This window comes from Dama dama, chromosome 22 (genome assembly GCF_033118175.1).
Source record: "Dama dama isolate Ldn47 chromosome 22, ASM3311817v1, whole genome shotgun sequence".
NCBI classification, from domain to species: Eukaryota; Metazoa; Chordata; class Mammalia; order Artiodactyla; family Cervidae; genus Dama; species Dama dama.
Window position 1 is genome coordinate 12,795,163 of NC_083702.1, and position 16,537 is coordinate 12,811,699.

The following is a 16,537-nucleotide window of genomic DNA, read 5'->3' on the forward strand; positions in this document are numbered from 1 at the left end:
GCAAGAAAAGATAAATAGATCTGAGAACCAATTATATATATATACTTAGTGCACATTGTGGGGGAAAAGGACCGCATGAAACCCAGATATTAAAAGGAAGTTTCTTGACTTCCCTGGTGGCCCAGTGGTTAAGAATCTCTCTGCCAATACAGGGGACACGGGTTCGACCCCGGGACCAGGAAGATCCCACGTATGGCAGAGCAACGACTGTGCACCACAACTGCTGAGCCTGGGATCACCACAGCTAGAGAAAGCACAGGCAATAAGTAAATAAATAAATAAAAGTATTTTTAAGATAAAAAGAAGCTTCTCAGCAAACTAAAAGGGATGGTGAGAGCATTGGGTGAGCACCAGGATTTCTGGACCCAGCACTGCTCCTTGGGCAGGGGCTGAAAACACTCTCAGCCTTAAATCCTTCACTGGTAAAATCAGCTGTTCAGTTGCTCAGCTGCATCCTACTCTGTGACCCCATGGATTGTAGCCATCCAGGCTCCTCTGTCCATGGGATTTCCCATCAAGAATATTGGAGTGGGTTGTCATTTCCTTCTCCAAGGGATCTTCCCGACCCAGGGATCGAGCCCACGTCTCCTGCATTGGCAGGCAGGTTCTTTACCATTGAGCCACCTGTGAAGCCCTGGTAAAATCAGTAAGGCTGGGCAAACATTACACTTGAAGAAGCAACTCCAATCAGTTTGCAGTGACAGCCTGGTGAGCTGTGTTGAGAAAGGTTCTGAGTCTGCATCTGGGCTCAGGAAAAGAATTTCACTGGAGATGTGTGCCACTGACCCCAAACATTTTCCATCTCAGAACTGAAAAATCTCTGAGGTCCATTCCTATCCTAGGACTCTATGATATGTGAGAGAACGCACCCAAAACCAATCAAAAGAGAGACGAAGGGGCTTTACAAACTGATCAAGTGATAAAAAAAATAGCATCTAACATTTAATAAGTGTTTGTTCTTAGTACTTTCTATGTTATTTCTCTTAATATTGTCACAACAAAACCCAATGAGGTGGGTACTACTCTTAATATTCCCATTTTACATATTAGGAATTGGGCACACTGAGGGAGTCATCTGCTCATGGATTTAAACTTGGGTAGTCTGACATCAGAGACTTGCTCTCAATCAGAAGGAAGGAAGGACAGGAAGGAGGAAAGGAGGGAGAAGGAGTAAAGACAGTAGCAGGTGGCATGCAGGACACCACAGCAACTTCAGAAGGCAGAGGGATGGCAGTGTCCACAGGGAGGAGAATTGGGCCTGATGAAGTCTGTGTGCACTGAATTCTAACCTGACCACCTGCCTTGTCCCAGGATCCATCCATGCTCATGGGGAGCATGAAGCCAACTGTGGTACCCAGACACTTCAGAGCCACCTCCGGCTTCTCTGACAACCTAAGCCAGCATTCACAAGCCCAACCCAGATGAAGGAAAGGGATCAAAGAAAAGCATCAGCTGTGAGTTTCAGATAGTTCAACTGACATTCCAGAAAGGGTGAGGTCAGCTGGTACCAAAACAACGAAACAACAAGGAAGGCTCAGGGAAAGGATGCGGCTGAAAGACCGGCAGGCAGAAGGGCAGCACGAGCCTAGAGAGCGGCAGTCAAGAGCCTAAGGGAAGGGACTTCCCTGCGGTCCAGTGGTTAAGCATTTGCCTTCCAATGCAGGGGATGCGGGTTTGAGCCCTGGTCGGGGAACTAATATCCCTCACACTTTGGGGCAACTAAGCTTGGGCACCACAACTAGAGAGTCCAGGTGCTCTAGAGTCTGTGCTCCACAACAAGAGAAGCCCACACACCACAACGAAGACCCAGCACATCCGAAAAAAAGAGTCCAAGGGAAGACCAACTGGGGGAGAGGAGGCCCAGCTCCGTTCTTCACTCGTGAAGCTACTGCACTCAGGTGCTCCGTCCCAGAGTTTATACCCAATCCCTCACATCTCCCAGCAGCAGGGCTGCATCCCGGCTCTCTTTCTACCCTGACATGTGTCTCTGCAACTAGGGCTATTGTTGTTCAGTGACTAACTCATGTCCAACTCTTTGAGGCCCATGGACTGCGGTACACCAGGCCTCCCTGTCCTTCACTATCTCCAGAAGTTTGCTCAAACTGATGGCCATTGAGTCAGTGATGCCATCCAGCCATCTCATACTCTGCCACCCTCTTCTCCTCCTGCCCTCAATCTTTCCCAGCATCAGGGTCTTTTCCAATGAGTCAGCTCTTCTCAATCAGGTGACCAAAGTATTGGAGCTTCAGCTTCAGCATCAGTTCTTCCAATGAATATTCAGGGTTGATTTCCTCCGTGCGGTCCAAGGGGCTCTGAAGAATCCACACCACAGTCTGAAAGTGTCTATTCTTTAGCACTCAGCCTTCTTCATGGTCCAACTCTCTCATAGGTGGATTTAATTGGGAGGATGTCTCCAAGCCAACCAGAGTCTGAGAACTTGTCACCCACAGGTATCAGGCAAGGCACACAGGCAGAGTTCTCAACTAGGGATCTATGGAGAGGGGCCAGGGGCCTGTGCACCTCCCATAAATAGCACTCAAAATATGAGGGGCAGACACATTTCTGGGGAGAGGGTCTCCAGGTCCTTTCCCAGATTCTTGCAAGTGTACACAAGCCACAAAAGATTAAAAGTCTCTGCACAAAGGAGACCAGGGGAAAGTGCCCAGGTCCGGCACTCGAGAAATTCAATCTCGTGGAGGAAGACAGACAGACAGAAATAACTCAGAGGCAAGGCAGCCTCTGATAAGTATGCTAACGGAGCACAAAATGTGCAGGGGCGGGGGGAGGGGCAGAGGTTCATTCCCATGGGGCTGTCTGTAGGATGTCCTCCCCTCATCCTGGTTTCAGGATCCAAGTTTGCAATGAGGGAAAAACAGCCATTACAGGAAGTCCCTACATATGAGCCGTCAAGTTGTGAACTTTCAAAGACATGAATGCGCATTCTATCAATGTCGGGCAGCTTGCCCTCCATCTCCTGTCACTGACAGTCCTTCAGCTCCACCATCTCCCACCTCCTCTCCCTTCTCCAGTCAGTAACTTTGCCCCTGGTTACTTGATGCTGGCCCCTGTATGCCAGTTGTTATACTGAACTACTGCACTTTGCAATGTACTGTACTGTAAGATTAAAAATTTAAAAAAAAAATGTTTTTGTGCTTGCTTTTCATGTATTATTTGTGTGAAAAATATAAACCTATTACAGAGCAGTACTATATAGCTCCCCAGCTGGCTCAGTGGGCAAAGAATTCACCTGCAATGTAGGAGACATGGGTTGGATCACTGGGTCATGAAGATTCTCTGGAGGAGGAAATGGCAACCCACTCCAGTATTTTGAAGTCTTTATTGAATTTGTTTCAATATTGTTTCTGTTTTATTTATTTTATTTTTTTGATCACACATGAAGTATGTGGGATCTTAGCGTCCTGACCAGGGATCGAACCTGTACCCCCTGCATTGGAAGGCAAAGTCTCAACCACTGGACTGTCAGAGAAGTTCCTAGGAGAACAGTTTTACAAAAGAAACCAAATCAGAAATAGAACCAAATAAAACTCACAGATATGAAAAACACAGTCACTGAATCAAATTTTAAAAATGGGGTAGATGCCTCTGCCTCCACTTCCCACTTGTGTCTGTCCAACTTCCTCTCCTTCTGCTGCTGGAAGTCCTTCATCTGAGATGTACCCTCAGCACTCTGCTCAGCTGATATAACAAAAGAGGACCCAGGACTGAGCGTTCGCCCTGACTCCCCAGGACTCCCTCCATGTCCTCGCTCTCCCTGCCAATCTTTGGCTCAGGGGTGATGATGAGGGATCTGGACACCAGCTGGCAGGTAGTTGGGAGGGGGCATGTGTGTGTACAGGCCTGCACACATCCATTTGGACCCTGGTTGGCAGGAAGGGTGGAGAGGAAAGGATCAGAGGATTTGTAAGGAGATCTCAGCAGAGAGGCCTTTAATCTCTGAAGCAACTGCTTGTGTGGAGGCCACATTATCATGGGTGACCTTGGAGGCCAAATAGCCAGAAGCACTGGGACAGTGACCACCCCTCCACCAGGCAACTGAGTCTTGAAGGCCCGAAGGGCAAGGATGGACTGGCCCCCTGGACAGTGACCCAAGAGAGGTTCCAAACCTGCCCCTGAAACAGGCACCCCACTGAATGCAAGATTACCCAAGTGAAGCCCCCAAGAGACACAGGACCTGTGAAAGCGCCCGTGATAAGTCAGCTTCAAAGCTGGGATTAAAACTGAGATACAGTCCAGTGTTGCTTCCTCCAAGCCCCGGACATCCTCTGAGCGTGCTCGGGGGCGGGCAGCTGAGCCACGGGCCATATTGCCCAACTGCAGAGCTTTGGTGCCCTGGTCCAGCCCCCAGATGACTCTCCGTCTCAGCAAAATCCTTGACTCCTAACCCACCCAGCCCCGCCCCATCAGCGCAGATGGAAAGAAGGAGGCGGCACCAATCATCAAAAACAGAAGACTGGTGGAAGGAGGTGGTGGCAGGTGCAGACGTGCAGGGTCTGGCGATGGCAAAGGGTTCTCGGCATGGCTGTGTCGTGGGCTGAGAAGCTGGAGAGGCAGCAGCAAGGGGCTGGCTGAGGACCATGTCCACACATTCCTGTCCGGCCTTTCCCTAACTCCCATCAGACTGTGAACTCCAAAGGGGAAGAAATGGGAACCCACACTCTCCGAGCTCCTGACATATGCTGGGCTTATGTTGAGCCTCACTGGGCGCTTAACATGTGTGAGGGTCACTGAGTCTTACTTAATCATAACAGCTCTGCAGGGAGGTCACAGAAGCCCATTATCCAGACAAAGCATCTGAGGCTTGAGAAGGAATAAACACTTTATACAAAGTCCTGCAACAGGTGAAGGATAAAGCATGGATACGAACTCTGCCCTGTCTTCAAATTCCATACGTTTTTCCAAGAATTATCCATGCTTTTTATCCCAGTCAGCAGCCCCCCAGAAAAGTAAATACTCCAGAAATATTTTTACTTAAGTTTTAAAATAAATCACCTCTGCAGCCATTCAAGATTTGCAAAAGAAAAGAATTGAAAACTACACCTCACTCAATTTCCTAGCATCTATACAGGCATAACTTGCTTTAGTGCAGTTTGCAGATATTGCATTTTTTACAAATTGAAGGTTTATGGCAACCTTTGTTGAGTGTTGAGCCAGTCTGTCGGCACCATTTTTCCAACAGCATTTGTTCGCTTTGTGTCTCTATGTCACATTTTGGTAATTCCTGAAGTAGTTCAAGCTTTTTCATTATTATTTTATTTGTTATGGTGATCTGTGATCAGTGATCTTTGATGTTACTTTTTTTTTTAATGATGCTACTATCGCAAAAAAATTATGACTCACTGAAGACTCAGACGATGGTTAGCAATTTTTTTTTTTTTTTTTTTGGTTATGTCACATGGCATGTAGGATTTTAGTTCTCAGACCAGGTATCTGGTCCCCTGCAGTAAAAGCATGGAGTCTCAACTACTGGACCGCCAGAGAAGTCCCAGCACTTTTTAACCAGTAAAATTTTTTTTTTTTTCCTCCTGAATTCAACCAATAAAGTATTTTTAATTAAGTATATACATAGGGGTTTTTAGACATAATACTACTGTACACTTCAGTTCAGGTCAGTTGTCAGTCATGTCCAACTCTTTCCAACCCCATGAACTGCAGCATGCCATTACCATGTCCCTGTCCATCACCAACTCCTAGAGCTTGCTCAAACTCATGTCCATCAAGTTGGTGATGCCATCCAACTATCTCATCTTCTGTTGACCCCTTCTCCTCCTGCCATCAATCTTTCCCAACATCAGGGTCTTTTCCAAGGAGTCAGTTCTTCGCATCAGGTAAACGAAGTATTGGAGTTTCAGCTTCAGCATCAGTCCTTCCAATGAATATTCAGGGTTGATTTCCTTTAGGATTGACTGGTTGGATCTCCTTGCAGTCCAAGAGACTCTCAAGAGTCTTCTCCAACACCAGAGTTCAAATTCTTTAGCACTCAGCTTCCTTTACAGTCCAACCCTCACATTCATACATGACTACTGGGAAAACCATACCTTTGACTAGATGGACCTCTGTCAGTAAAGTAATGTCTCTGCTTTTTAATACACTGTCTAGGTTGGTCATAGTTTTTCTTCCAAGGAGCAGGTGTCTTTTAATTTCATGGCTTCAGTCACCATCTGCAGTGATTTTGGCGCCCAAGAAAATAAAGTCTGTCACTGTTTCCATTGCTTCCCCATCTATGTGCTATGAAGTGATGGGACCAGATGCCGTGATCTTAGTTTTCTGAATGTTGAGTTTTAAACCAGCTTCTTCACTCTCCTCTTTCACTTTTGTCAAGAGGCTCTTTAGTTCCTCTTCACTTTCTGCCATAAGGGTGGTGTCATCTGCATATCTGAGGTTATTGATATTTCTCTTGGCAATCTTGATTCCAGCTTATGCTTCATCCAGCCCAGCATTTCACATGATGTATTCTGCATATACATTAAATAAGCAGGGTGACAATATATAGCCTTGAGGTATTCCTTCCACAATTTGGAACCAGTCCGTTGTTCCATGTCTGGTTCTAACTGTTGCTTCTTGACCTGCATACAGATTTCTCAGGATAGACTACAGTATAGTATAAACATAACTGTTACGTTGGAGTAGAAAATGGCAACCCACTCCAGCATTCTTGCCTGGAGAATTCCATGGACAGAGGAGCCTGACGTGCTACTGTCCAAGGGGTCACAGAGAATCAGATGCAAGTGAGCATAAATTCAACTGTTACATGCACTAGGAAACCAAAACCTTTGTGTGGGTCACTTTCTCGTAATATTCGCTTTATTTCAGGGGTCTGGATCTAAACTCGCAGTATCTCTGAGGCATGCCTGTATAAAACCCTTGGTCTTTCTGGAATGCCATTTCTCTATTCCCTCAGCCTCCCTTCTCCTTTTTCCACCCTGGGCCCTGTTCCCTGGTCTTGGTGCCATAAAGCACAACTCCACCTTTGATCACTTGCAGGATCTCAGTTCCCTCACCAGGGATCAAACCTGGATCCTGGCAATAAAAGTAATGAGTCCTAACTCACCACTGGACCGCCAGGGAACTCCCAAGAACAGTTTAAAAGAAGAGAAGAGATTGGTAGGAGGCAGATACCACCTTGTCCCCAGGCCTGTTTTCTCATGTTAGTAAAGGCGCTGGACCGCTGATGTCTGTGACATCCAGAAGCCACAGCTCTTCCCGCTCTTCCCTGGACTGGCCTTAGGGGGAGGGGCTAGACCCCCAGGACAGACGAGATTCTTGGCCTTCCTGTCCAGTCCCATGTGTTGTTTTAGTAGTATTGTCAGTGGTGTCCCAAGCTTTATTAAATTCCTTACATTTATGTCATTGTTTTCAAAGACAATCACTCAGGTCCCAGCATTTGTTAGTAAATTTCAAGCTTTTGATATCTTCTTCATATACAAGGAGGTGAGAATTTTTTTTTTTAATTATTGATTTTTTGTTCATCGGGAGTTTCTTTTTTTGCACTGATTTTTATTTTTATTTATTTTTTGACCACTCCACATGGCATGTAGTATCTTAGTTCCCCAACCAGAAGTCAAACCCGTGTCCCCTGCATTGGTAACATGGAGTCTTAACCACTGGACTGCCAGGGAAGTCCCAAGAATTTATTTTTAAATGTAATTAAATTTTTCAATACCTAAATACACTAAAAAAGAAGAGAAAATAATTTTTCAGGTTCTAGGGGGTTTTAATCTAGAATTCTTTCCAGAATCAGGCATCTGGTTATCACACCTATTATACTTTATTTTTTCTTTTCAACAATCTATATGTCAAAGTAGTGGGATTACAGGTGATGGTTAGTTTCTTCTTCATATTTTTAAATATCCCATTGATTTACTGATTTCTTTAAAACCTGATTTAGTCTAGAAAAATACTGAAGTTTTTTGTGGTTTTCAAGTACCACAGAAGATAAGATGACATAAATTAGAGTAGTTGCAGGGAAAAAAATGAAAAAATATAGGCATAAAATTGATGCCAAAATGCAGTTCATAAAATCTTTTACACATTTTTCCAAATGATCCAAAAACTGAAGCTTTCTAGTAACCAACACAAAGGGAGAAACCTGAGTGGTAGTACAACTTACATGGCCAATAAAAAGGAAAATGAATGGATTGCTCAAGAGAGCATGGCTAGTTCAATTATCAAGACCAGAAGAAAAGATCTCATCACAAGAAAAAAAAATTATAATTATGTGATGATGGATGTTAACTGAACTTGTTGTAGTGATCATTTTGCAACATATACATATATCACACCATTATGCTGTGTTATTGTTGTTTAGCCTCTAAATCATGTCCCACTCTTCTGCGATCCCATGGACTACAGCCTGCCAGGCTCCTCTGTCCATGGGATTTCCCAGGCAAGAATACAGGAGTGTGTTGCCATTTCCTATTCCAAGGGATCTTCCCGACCCATGTCACCTGCACTGCAGGAGGATTCTTTACTACTGAGTCACCAGGGAAACCCATTAGATGTATACTTTAACATTTCAATTATATCTCTGAAACGGGAAGAAGAAAATAAAGACCAGAAGAAACATTTCTGGATGGCTCTCAATCCCATCCTTGGAGAATCTCACAGGGCTATACACATAGCACTGAGGTCCTGGTCTTCCTTGACCCCTCCTTAAGTTACTGGATCAGTTGTGTGGAAAGCTCAGCGCACAAAAAGATAATTTTATGGGGGTTAATGTGGTCCAGGCACACAGACATTATCTGGTATAATGAACATGTATCACTTTTATAATCATAAGGAAATACTATTTAAAAAATAAATCACACACTGTGTGATTCACTTCCATAAAGTATAAAAATTAATCTATGTTTATGGTAGCGACAAAAAGCGCTGGTCAGGTTGTTTCTTCCTTGGAGTGTTCCTTACAGGGGTATGTTCAGTCTGTGGAGATTCATCAAGCTGCTTCCTTACATGTGCCTTTTTCTGTACATGTAATATACTTCCATGAAAGGTCAAACAAAACAGGGACCACATGGACAATTCACATGCTTATTTTCTAAAAAAGTTGGTCAACAGTTAAGAAATTTAAAAGTTTAGCATAAAAAATTAATCACATACTAAAATATTACAGAGATTAAAAAAAAATATTCATGACTTCCCTGGTGGTCCAGTGGCTAAAACTCCAGGCCTCCAATGCAGAGGGCCCAGGTTCAATCCCTGGCCCAGAACTAGATCCTGCAAGTCGCAACTATGATCAAAGATCCCACATGCCCAACTAAGATCCTGTGCAGCCAAATAAATAAATTTTTTTTTAAAATCCATTTTTGCTCATCTCATGGATACTTCTAATACAATGTAGCACTTGTAGAAACCTAAGAGTCTGTAGAAATGTAAAGATGTATCCATCATGCTTTGCTCAGATGCACTGACACGTTCAGTGCAATGGCCTTTATATACCCCGTCCAAACTGCTTCGGCTCTTCCAGGGGTCCTTTCTACATCAGATAACATTTAGACCCATTAACTGCGGGTCACAAGGTCCAAGAAGGATTGTCTGAAAGCTCAGAACGTGTGCTTGGCCTAGTTGATGCCTCATCATCCTCGGATAGAAGGAAATGTGCTCGTGGAAGCTTAAAGGGAAGGCCCTGAGACTGGTGGAACTCAGTGGAGAAGCAGGCAGTGAGAGGCCAAGTCCAAAAGCAGCCTCCAGGCCCCATTCCAAAGCAAGCCCTGTCCTGGCGGCTGTTCTGCTCCGCTCCATAAAGCCCAGGCTGGAGGGCAAGGCCAGGCTCTGGGGCCTGGAAAACTACTGCAGGCAGCCCAGCCCCTCTGCAAGCCAGCACAGGAGTGGCCACTGCAAAGATCTCATGCTGCTTGGACACATGACTCCCAGGACACAGTCGGCATCTGCAGTACCACGGATCGGGGCTCAGCCCACCAGAGGGTCTCAGGTTGGCAGGAGGAGAGCAGGGCCTGCCAGGCTGCCAGGACTCTGCGCCCACGTCAAAGAGGACTACAGAACCCAGGGAAAGGAGTGGTCACAGCTGAGTCCCTGTCCTTGCTTCCCCGAGGCCTGCTGCAGGCCGCACTGGTCCAAAGGAAACACACTTCTAATAAAAAAGCACTGAAGGCATCATTCTTATCCTTCCATTTGCGTTTAAAGGCTATTGTTGTTTCTATGTATTATGGACGAGGAGCAAGAATTCCTAGGTTCTATTCTTGGATCCATCACTGATAAACAAAGTATCTGCCAGTGGAAAATATCAGGTGCTTGGAAATTCAGAGCTTACCATCCATACCCAGGAGGTATCTGAGTGCCCAGTATTTTCCCTGAACTGAATACTGATCTGAAGTTGCACGCGGCAGCTGGATGGCCAGAATGGCAGCATAAAGAGACAGAGGACTTGTGTCCTTCAACATAAGGACAGAGGGACAGGAGCCAGAGCGTCCAGGAGACAGAGGGACAGCCCAGCCCAGGGTGGCGTGGACAGGTTCCAGGGGCCACAAGGAGCCACAGAGCAGCTGGGCTTCCGTCCCCACTTGCCTCTGCTGCTCCGAGTCTCAGCATCCCAGCTCAGCCCACACATCTGTCTCTCCTGCTTCTCCCTCTCTCCCAGTCTGCATCTCAGATTACTCTTCTACCCTGAGTTACCTCCATGACTAGAGGGTTTGCATCCCTTCCAAGTCGGAATGGCTGTGGTGACCCCAGGAGCTGCAGGGCCAGCCTGACCTCTGTGGCTGTACCTCCCCAGTCTGCTCAGAGTCCATTAGGAGTTGCAAGGCCAGCCAGAGAGAGGTGTTTTAGGTTTCAGGTGGTGGAAGCCAATGAATTCCTGAGCTTGTGGACACTCTGGATGGTTCAGCAGGTAAACTGGGCCTTTACATGGGGACATTGCAGACCCAGCCTTGTGAGATCTGGAAAGAGGCTGGTAGGCATGACTGCTCGGCCCTGGCTCTGTGCCCAGAGATGACTGCTTGGTTCCAGCATCAAGTTGGTCACAGCAGCAGGTCAGTTACAGATCAGAGAACCTAGAAACCATTCTAGCCCAGACCTCTGCCCTCGGGCAGGACGAAGCTAAACCAATCTGAACAAATGGGTCTGGCTCGTTAAAACCTGCCAGAATGGACTCCTTAACTTCCAGTAATAGTCTGTGCCCAGCGTTGCTTTCAGCCAGTACACACCAGTACAGCTGTGCCAGTTCTCGAAACACTGGAACATTTATGAACGTGTTGGTATATAGTGACTGCCCCAGACCCTCTGAATGTCCCACTAGAGCCCTGACCTGTCCCCAGTGGAGCTCCATGACCCAACAGCTAAAGGCCAATGCAGCCACAGCATGGAAACTTCCACCCCAACCCAGCACCACTGTCCACAGCAAAGTACAGTCTTCTTAAACAGTTTCACTATTTCCTTTCCTGCTCCTATTCTGTTATAAAACTTTGAAATGTTTTCTTATCTACTGAATAAACACCACCCTTTAAGGTTGTTAAAAGTCTTCCCTAATCTGGCACCATTCTCCTTCACCAAACCCAGACACCCAACACTCCCAAACGTGAACTTCTTGACTCTTGTTCTGGGCTTCTGCTGACCTCTCTGCCTGGAACATCGTTCTCTTTCTACATCTGCTAAAGTCTTACCAACTCCTCAAGTTCTCCTGAAATGTCACCACTTCCAAGAATTACTAGTTCAAAGAGCCATGTCTCATTTTCACAAGTGTCACAGCAACAGGTAGGTTCTACCCATGTAAAACATGATGGTTGTCTCATACTGTGATTATTTTCACACATGCACCCGAACTGCCCTCCAAGAGGGAAAGCTGCGAGAGACAGAAACCATAACGGAGTCATCACCACATCTAAGTGACTGAGCATAATGCCCTGCTCGAGCTATGTGCTGAACAAATATTTGTTTAAATGAGAAGTGAACAGCTCTCTGTCTTTTGTTTAAGGAACCCATTTTTACATTTGTGAACGATTTTGGATACTCCCCATGTGGCTGTATCTTTTTCTAATATGAAGCTCAAATTGCACATCACCCATGTCAAACTATGGGGTTACTCCGAGAAGCAGCAGGAAGCATGCTCCCTGTCATTACCTTACCACCCTGGAGTCTGTTAACTGCCATCTCTCCCCACACTTCTCCCAGTGCCAGATCAGGGCGGCAGCCACACGGGGACAGGCAAATGAAAGGTTCCTGGTAATGGAGGCTGGCCTTACAGATGACAGGAGGCTGGTGGTGGGGTGAGTTGGCAGGACTGCTAGAGGGAGGCAGGGTGGTCAAGATGGGGTTCCGGTTGCTGCTGTGTGCCAGGGTATATAGCGAGGAAGGCCTGCAGCCCTCTTCCCACCCTTCTGCTTCCCAAGTCCTCCTCCCCCACTCTCCCTCCAGAGGAACAGCTGGGAGCAAGACCTAGAAGACAAGAGAAGACCTTAATGCCTGGTGTCTCGGCTTCTTAAAGACAAATGACGGGAGTCAGGGAGCCAGAAATCACAGCCACTATCTAAAAATCTCATTCCAACAGGAAATCAGAAAAGAGTAGAGGACTTCCCTGGTGGTATACTTGATAGTAATCCGCCTGCCAATGCAGGGGACACGGGTTCAATCCCTGGTCCGGGAAGATCCCACATGCCTCGGAGCAACTAAGCCCAGGAGCCATAACTATTGAGCCTGCGCTGGTGCTCTAGAGCCTGAGAGCCACAACTACTGAGCTCCCTAGCCCTAGAGCCCATGCTCCACAGCAAGAGAAGCCACTGCAAGGAGAAGCCTGTGCCCAACAACAGAGTAGCCCCTGCTCATCACAAATAGAGAAAGTCCTCACGCAGCAATGAAAATGCAGCACGGCCAAAAATAAATAAATAAATAACTTTTAAAAGAAGAAGAAAAGAGTAGAATATGGTGGGACAGCCCAGAATGAAAAGCCACCCTGACAGCAGGTGGCCTTGAGGAGTTCCAAGAGGCTGAGAAGAGGCTCGATGTTCAGTGGCTAAGTCGTGTCCGACTCTTTGTGACCCCACGGACTGCAGCATGCCAGGCTTCCCTGTCCTTCACCTTCTCCTGGAGTTTGCTCAAACTCACGTCCACTGAGTCGGTGAGGGGAGGCTTGGACCCCCGAGGACCCTTAAAGACGAGGGTTAGAGAAGCGGAAAGCTGACTGTGGAGTAGGAAGCTGGGGACATTCCTTTGGAGAAGGGTCAGTTTGGAAAAGGAAACAAAGAATAAGGAAACCCAGGCAGAGAGTGATGGTGCATCGAGAAGGGAAAGCAAACAGACCCAGGAACTTCGGATGGCGAAGGATGAGGCAGCAGACAGGAGACAGAGGTTGGGAGCAGGTGTGAGAGAGTACGACTATGGCACCCCAGCTCCCTGAGGAGAAAGTGCTCTTGAGGAAAACGGGGTGGGGGAGGGGAAAGGGAGGCCATTCACCTCAGGTCACCAAGCAACAGCCTTCCCCTCTGGTTTTAATCTGTGCAGAGGACCCCACAGGCTCCCACGTTTGACAAGATGGTGGCCACACTGAGAGGGAGTGTCCCAAGGAGGAGAGAAGGCAGATCTCAACCGGACCTCCCACCCACCCACACTTCACCCGGGCTCACCCACGTGGGTTGGTCTGAGTGGCCATGGGTCTGGGAGTGTCCACCCACTCTGTCCTTCAGAGGGAAGAGCGAGGCTTGGGGAGGGAAGACCAGCCGTGGGACGGCAGACCGGTCTTCAGAGGGAAGCACCCTCCTCCTCAGAGCCATGGACCTGGCTGGGAAGACCCTTCCTCATGCTGTTCGGAGCGCCCAGACCCCAGCAATGCTCAGGCGAGAGATCACACAATCTGACTGCCCACACGGAAAGGGGCCAACTTCCCCCTTGGGCCTGAGCAGCAGCCACCTGCCCCTGGATTCCCCAACTCGTTAGCAGCAGAATCAGGGATGGAACCCCAGTCTCCTCACCACAGCCAGAAATATTTCCACAGCCACAGAGGCAGAGGTTCTGCCACAAGTATCTATCTCGATCCTGAAGCGGCTCAATTACTGACCCGAGTAATTCCCTGTCTTTGGCCACAAGAGGAGGCAAAGCACCACGCCCAACCCGGGGGAGAGCAGCTGACACAAGAACTCAGAGCATCTTCTCAGCAGAGCTTCAGAACCAGCGGCTCCTCTGGTTTCCTGAATGGGGGGAATGTTTATCTAGAATTCCAGACAACATTCTGGGATTATAAACCTCCACCCTTCAGGCCCGGGAAGGACACCTGGTAGTTCTGGGAGATTCTCTTTATCCCAACTGTGACAGTGACCTTTCACATAGTCCTGACACTGAGGATTTTTACTTCACTCCATCAGTAGTAAACTGAAAATCGCCTCGGCTAGCCATGCCTGTGGAAGCAAAGCTCTCTCTCAAGACAATCCTCTCCCGTTTTCCTAGGAAGAAGCCGAGGCACAGAAAAATTAAGTGGCTCTGGCTCCCTTGGAAGAGTAGGAATCCACCCACCGTCCGGTCCACGGAGCTGCCCACTGCGCCCTGACCGGGGTCCGGGGTTCAGCCCATTCTGCAGGGTGGTCTGGGGGCTGCAGACAACCCGCTGTGTGGGGACAGTGCGCGGTCAGGACCCCGAGAGGGGGCCACTCAGCGGGAGGTGGGCGACTGGAGGAAGAGGAAGGGGCTGGGAGGGGAGTGGCCTGTGGGAAGGTGGCGGGGGGAGGGGGGAGAGGCGGGTGGCTCTCGGCCTTATCGTTAAAGAACCCCCTCCCAACCGCCCCGAAAACGCACCTGGGGAGCGAACCCAGCGAGCCGTGGAGACTCGGCAGGGAGCAAAGTCTGGGCCCCGCAGACAGGAGCGCGCGGCCTGGCGGAGGCGGCCGAGGGACCCAGAGGGACATGGACCCAGCCCGCGTGGACGCGTGTCTCCGGCAGCGGGTCTGCGAGCCCAGCGCCGCCGGGGTGACCCGGGTCCCACCGGCGCCCGGCACCTGGGGACCCCGCGAGTGGACACCCGGTCCGCGATGGGGGGGACGACTCCCAGGCGGGGGCCGCCGGCCCTGCCCCTCCCCACCGCGCGCCCCGGCGCTACTCACTGCGGTTCAGGGGGTTCCCGCCGACCTGGGCTGACGCCGCCAGTTCCAGATAAAGAGTCCAGAGCCCCACGGACACCAAGGCGAGCAGCAGCAGCAGCCGGAAGCGCCTCCGCAGCAGCTTGACCGGGCGCAGGAGCAGCCGGAGCCGCGCGGCCCGGGGGCCCCCCATGGCCCCGCGCCCCCGGCCCGCCCGCCCGCCCGCTCGCTCAGCGCCGCGCCGCGCCCCGGCCGCCCGCCCCGGCCCCCGGCTCCTGCCCACGCGGGCTGTGGGCTTGCAGCCGCCAGACCTCGCTCTGCCCACGAGGAGGTTCCCCAGGTGCGCCGCCCCGCCCCGCGTCCCGGCCCGCGACCCACCTGCCCCGCCCCCGACCCGGCCCCGCCCCCGGCCACAGGTGGGCCCCGCCCCCGAGAAGCGGCGGGAGGGGGACTGCTGCTCCCGCCTTGCTGGTCACTCCCTGGCGCCTCCGCAGATCGGGGTGCGTGGGGCGCAGCGGGCAGTTGTGATCCAAACTCTGCGCGGTACGGAGACCCGGCAGGTTTGCTCCCAAAGTGCAAGTGGTGTCGAACTGGGCACATGCGGGGCGCTGGGGCGCGCGGGGAGGCTTCGTCTGGGGGCGTTTCGTTGCTTGCAGCGACCCTGTTCCTGCCTTAGAGTGGACATCGGAGTGCGGGAGCCAGGGCCCCTTCGTTCAGCCGCAGTCCCCTCTCCCAGCACATCTCCAAGAGGCCCTAGGAGAGCTACACAGCCCCCAGGGTGACCCCAAGCAGTTCTGACTAGGATGACAGAGCTTGGTGTGAGAGTGGATGTTGGAGGGTTCTGAGGAAAAAATTACAAGTCAAAAAACAAAAAAGCATAAGGAAACTCACTCCTTGAATTAAAAACTTCATCAAGATATTCCTCCAGGCAGGTAAAATTTTATCCTCTTATTTAAATGAGGGTTAAGAGTTCAGAGGGGCAGAGTGGACTATCTAAAGGAACAGTGCAGTTTTCTTTTTCCATTTTTCTCCTGGGGAGGACACTCAGGAGACTATAGAGAAAGTGGAGGATTACAAGCCTTCCTAGATATTTTAAAGCCAAATGAACTGCATGCAAAATACTGCTCAAAGACAGAAGCTCACATAATTGAGTGCCGATCCCCTTCTCTAGGTTACTACTGAGAGTAGCTGGATGTCGCACTGTCCCACAGGCTTCACTGGACTATTGTAACTTTCTAACTAGCGCTTAACTCCAGATTCCCCACCTGCACCGCCCCCCCATCTTCTCCACTACCACCAGATCGTCCTTATAAAACTCCTTTACACCTGCTCAGAAATGTCTAACGGCTATGAATTAAAGTGCAGAATTCAAGGCCTTCCAAAATCTCGTCCAACTTCTTAAGACCATATGAAAGCTGCTCCAGCTAAAATTAGAGCCTATTCACTGCCTCCCAGACATTTTCTTTTCCAGTTGGTCAGGTCTGACTCCTACTCCAAGGTCC

At 49.2% G+C, this 16,537-nt stretch overlaps 1 protein-coding gene across 2 annotated transcripts in view; it reads right to left on the minus strand.

Moving 5' to 3' along the window:
- B4GALNT3 (beta-1,4-N-acetyl-galactosaminyltransferase 3) overlaps positions 1–15,234 on the minus strand; it is a 97,212-nt gene extending 81,978 nt beyond the window's left edge. For both annotated transcript variants that reach the window (XM_061124678.1, XM_061124677.1), the window contains exon 1: positions 15,060–15,234. In XM_061124678.1, the coding sequence (XP_060980661.1) occupies positions 15,060–15,228 (169 nt within the window). In that variant the 5' untranslated portion in view covers positions 15,229–15,234. The remainder of the gene's footprint in view (positions 1–15,059) is intronic.
- Positions 15,235–16,537: the final 1,303 nt, after the last annotated feature.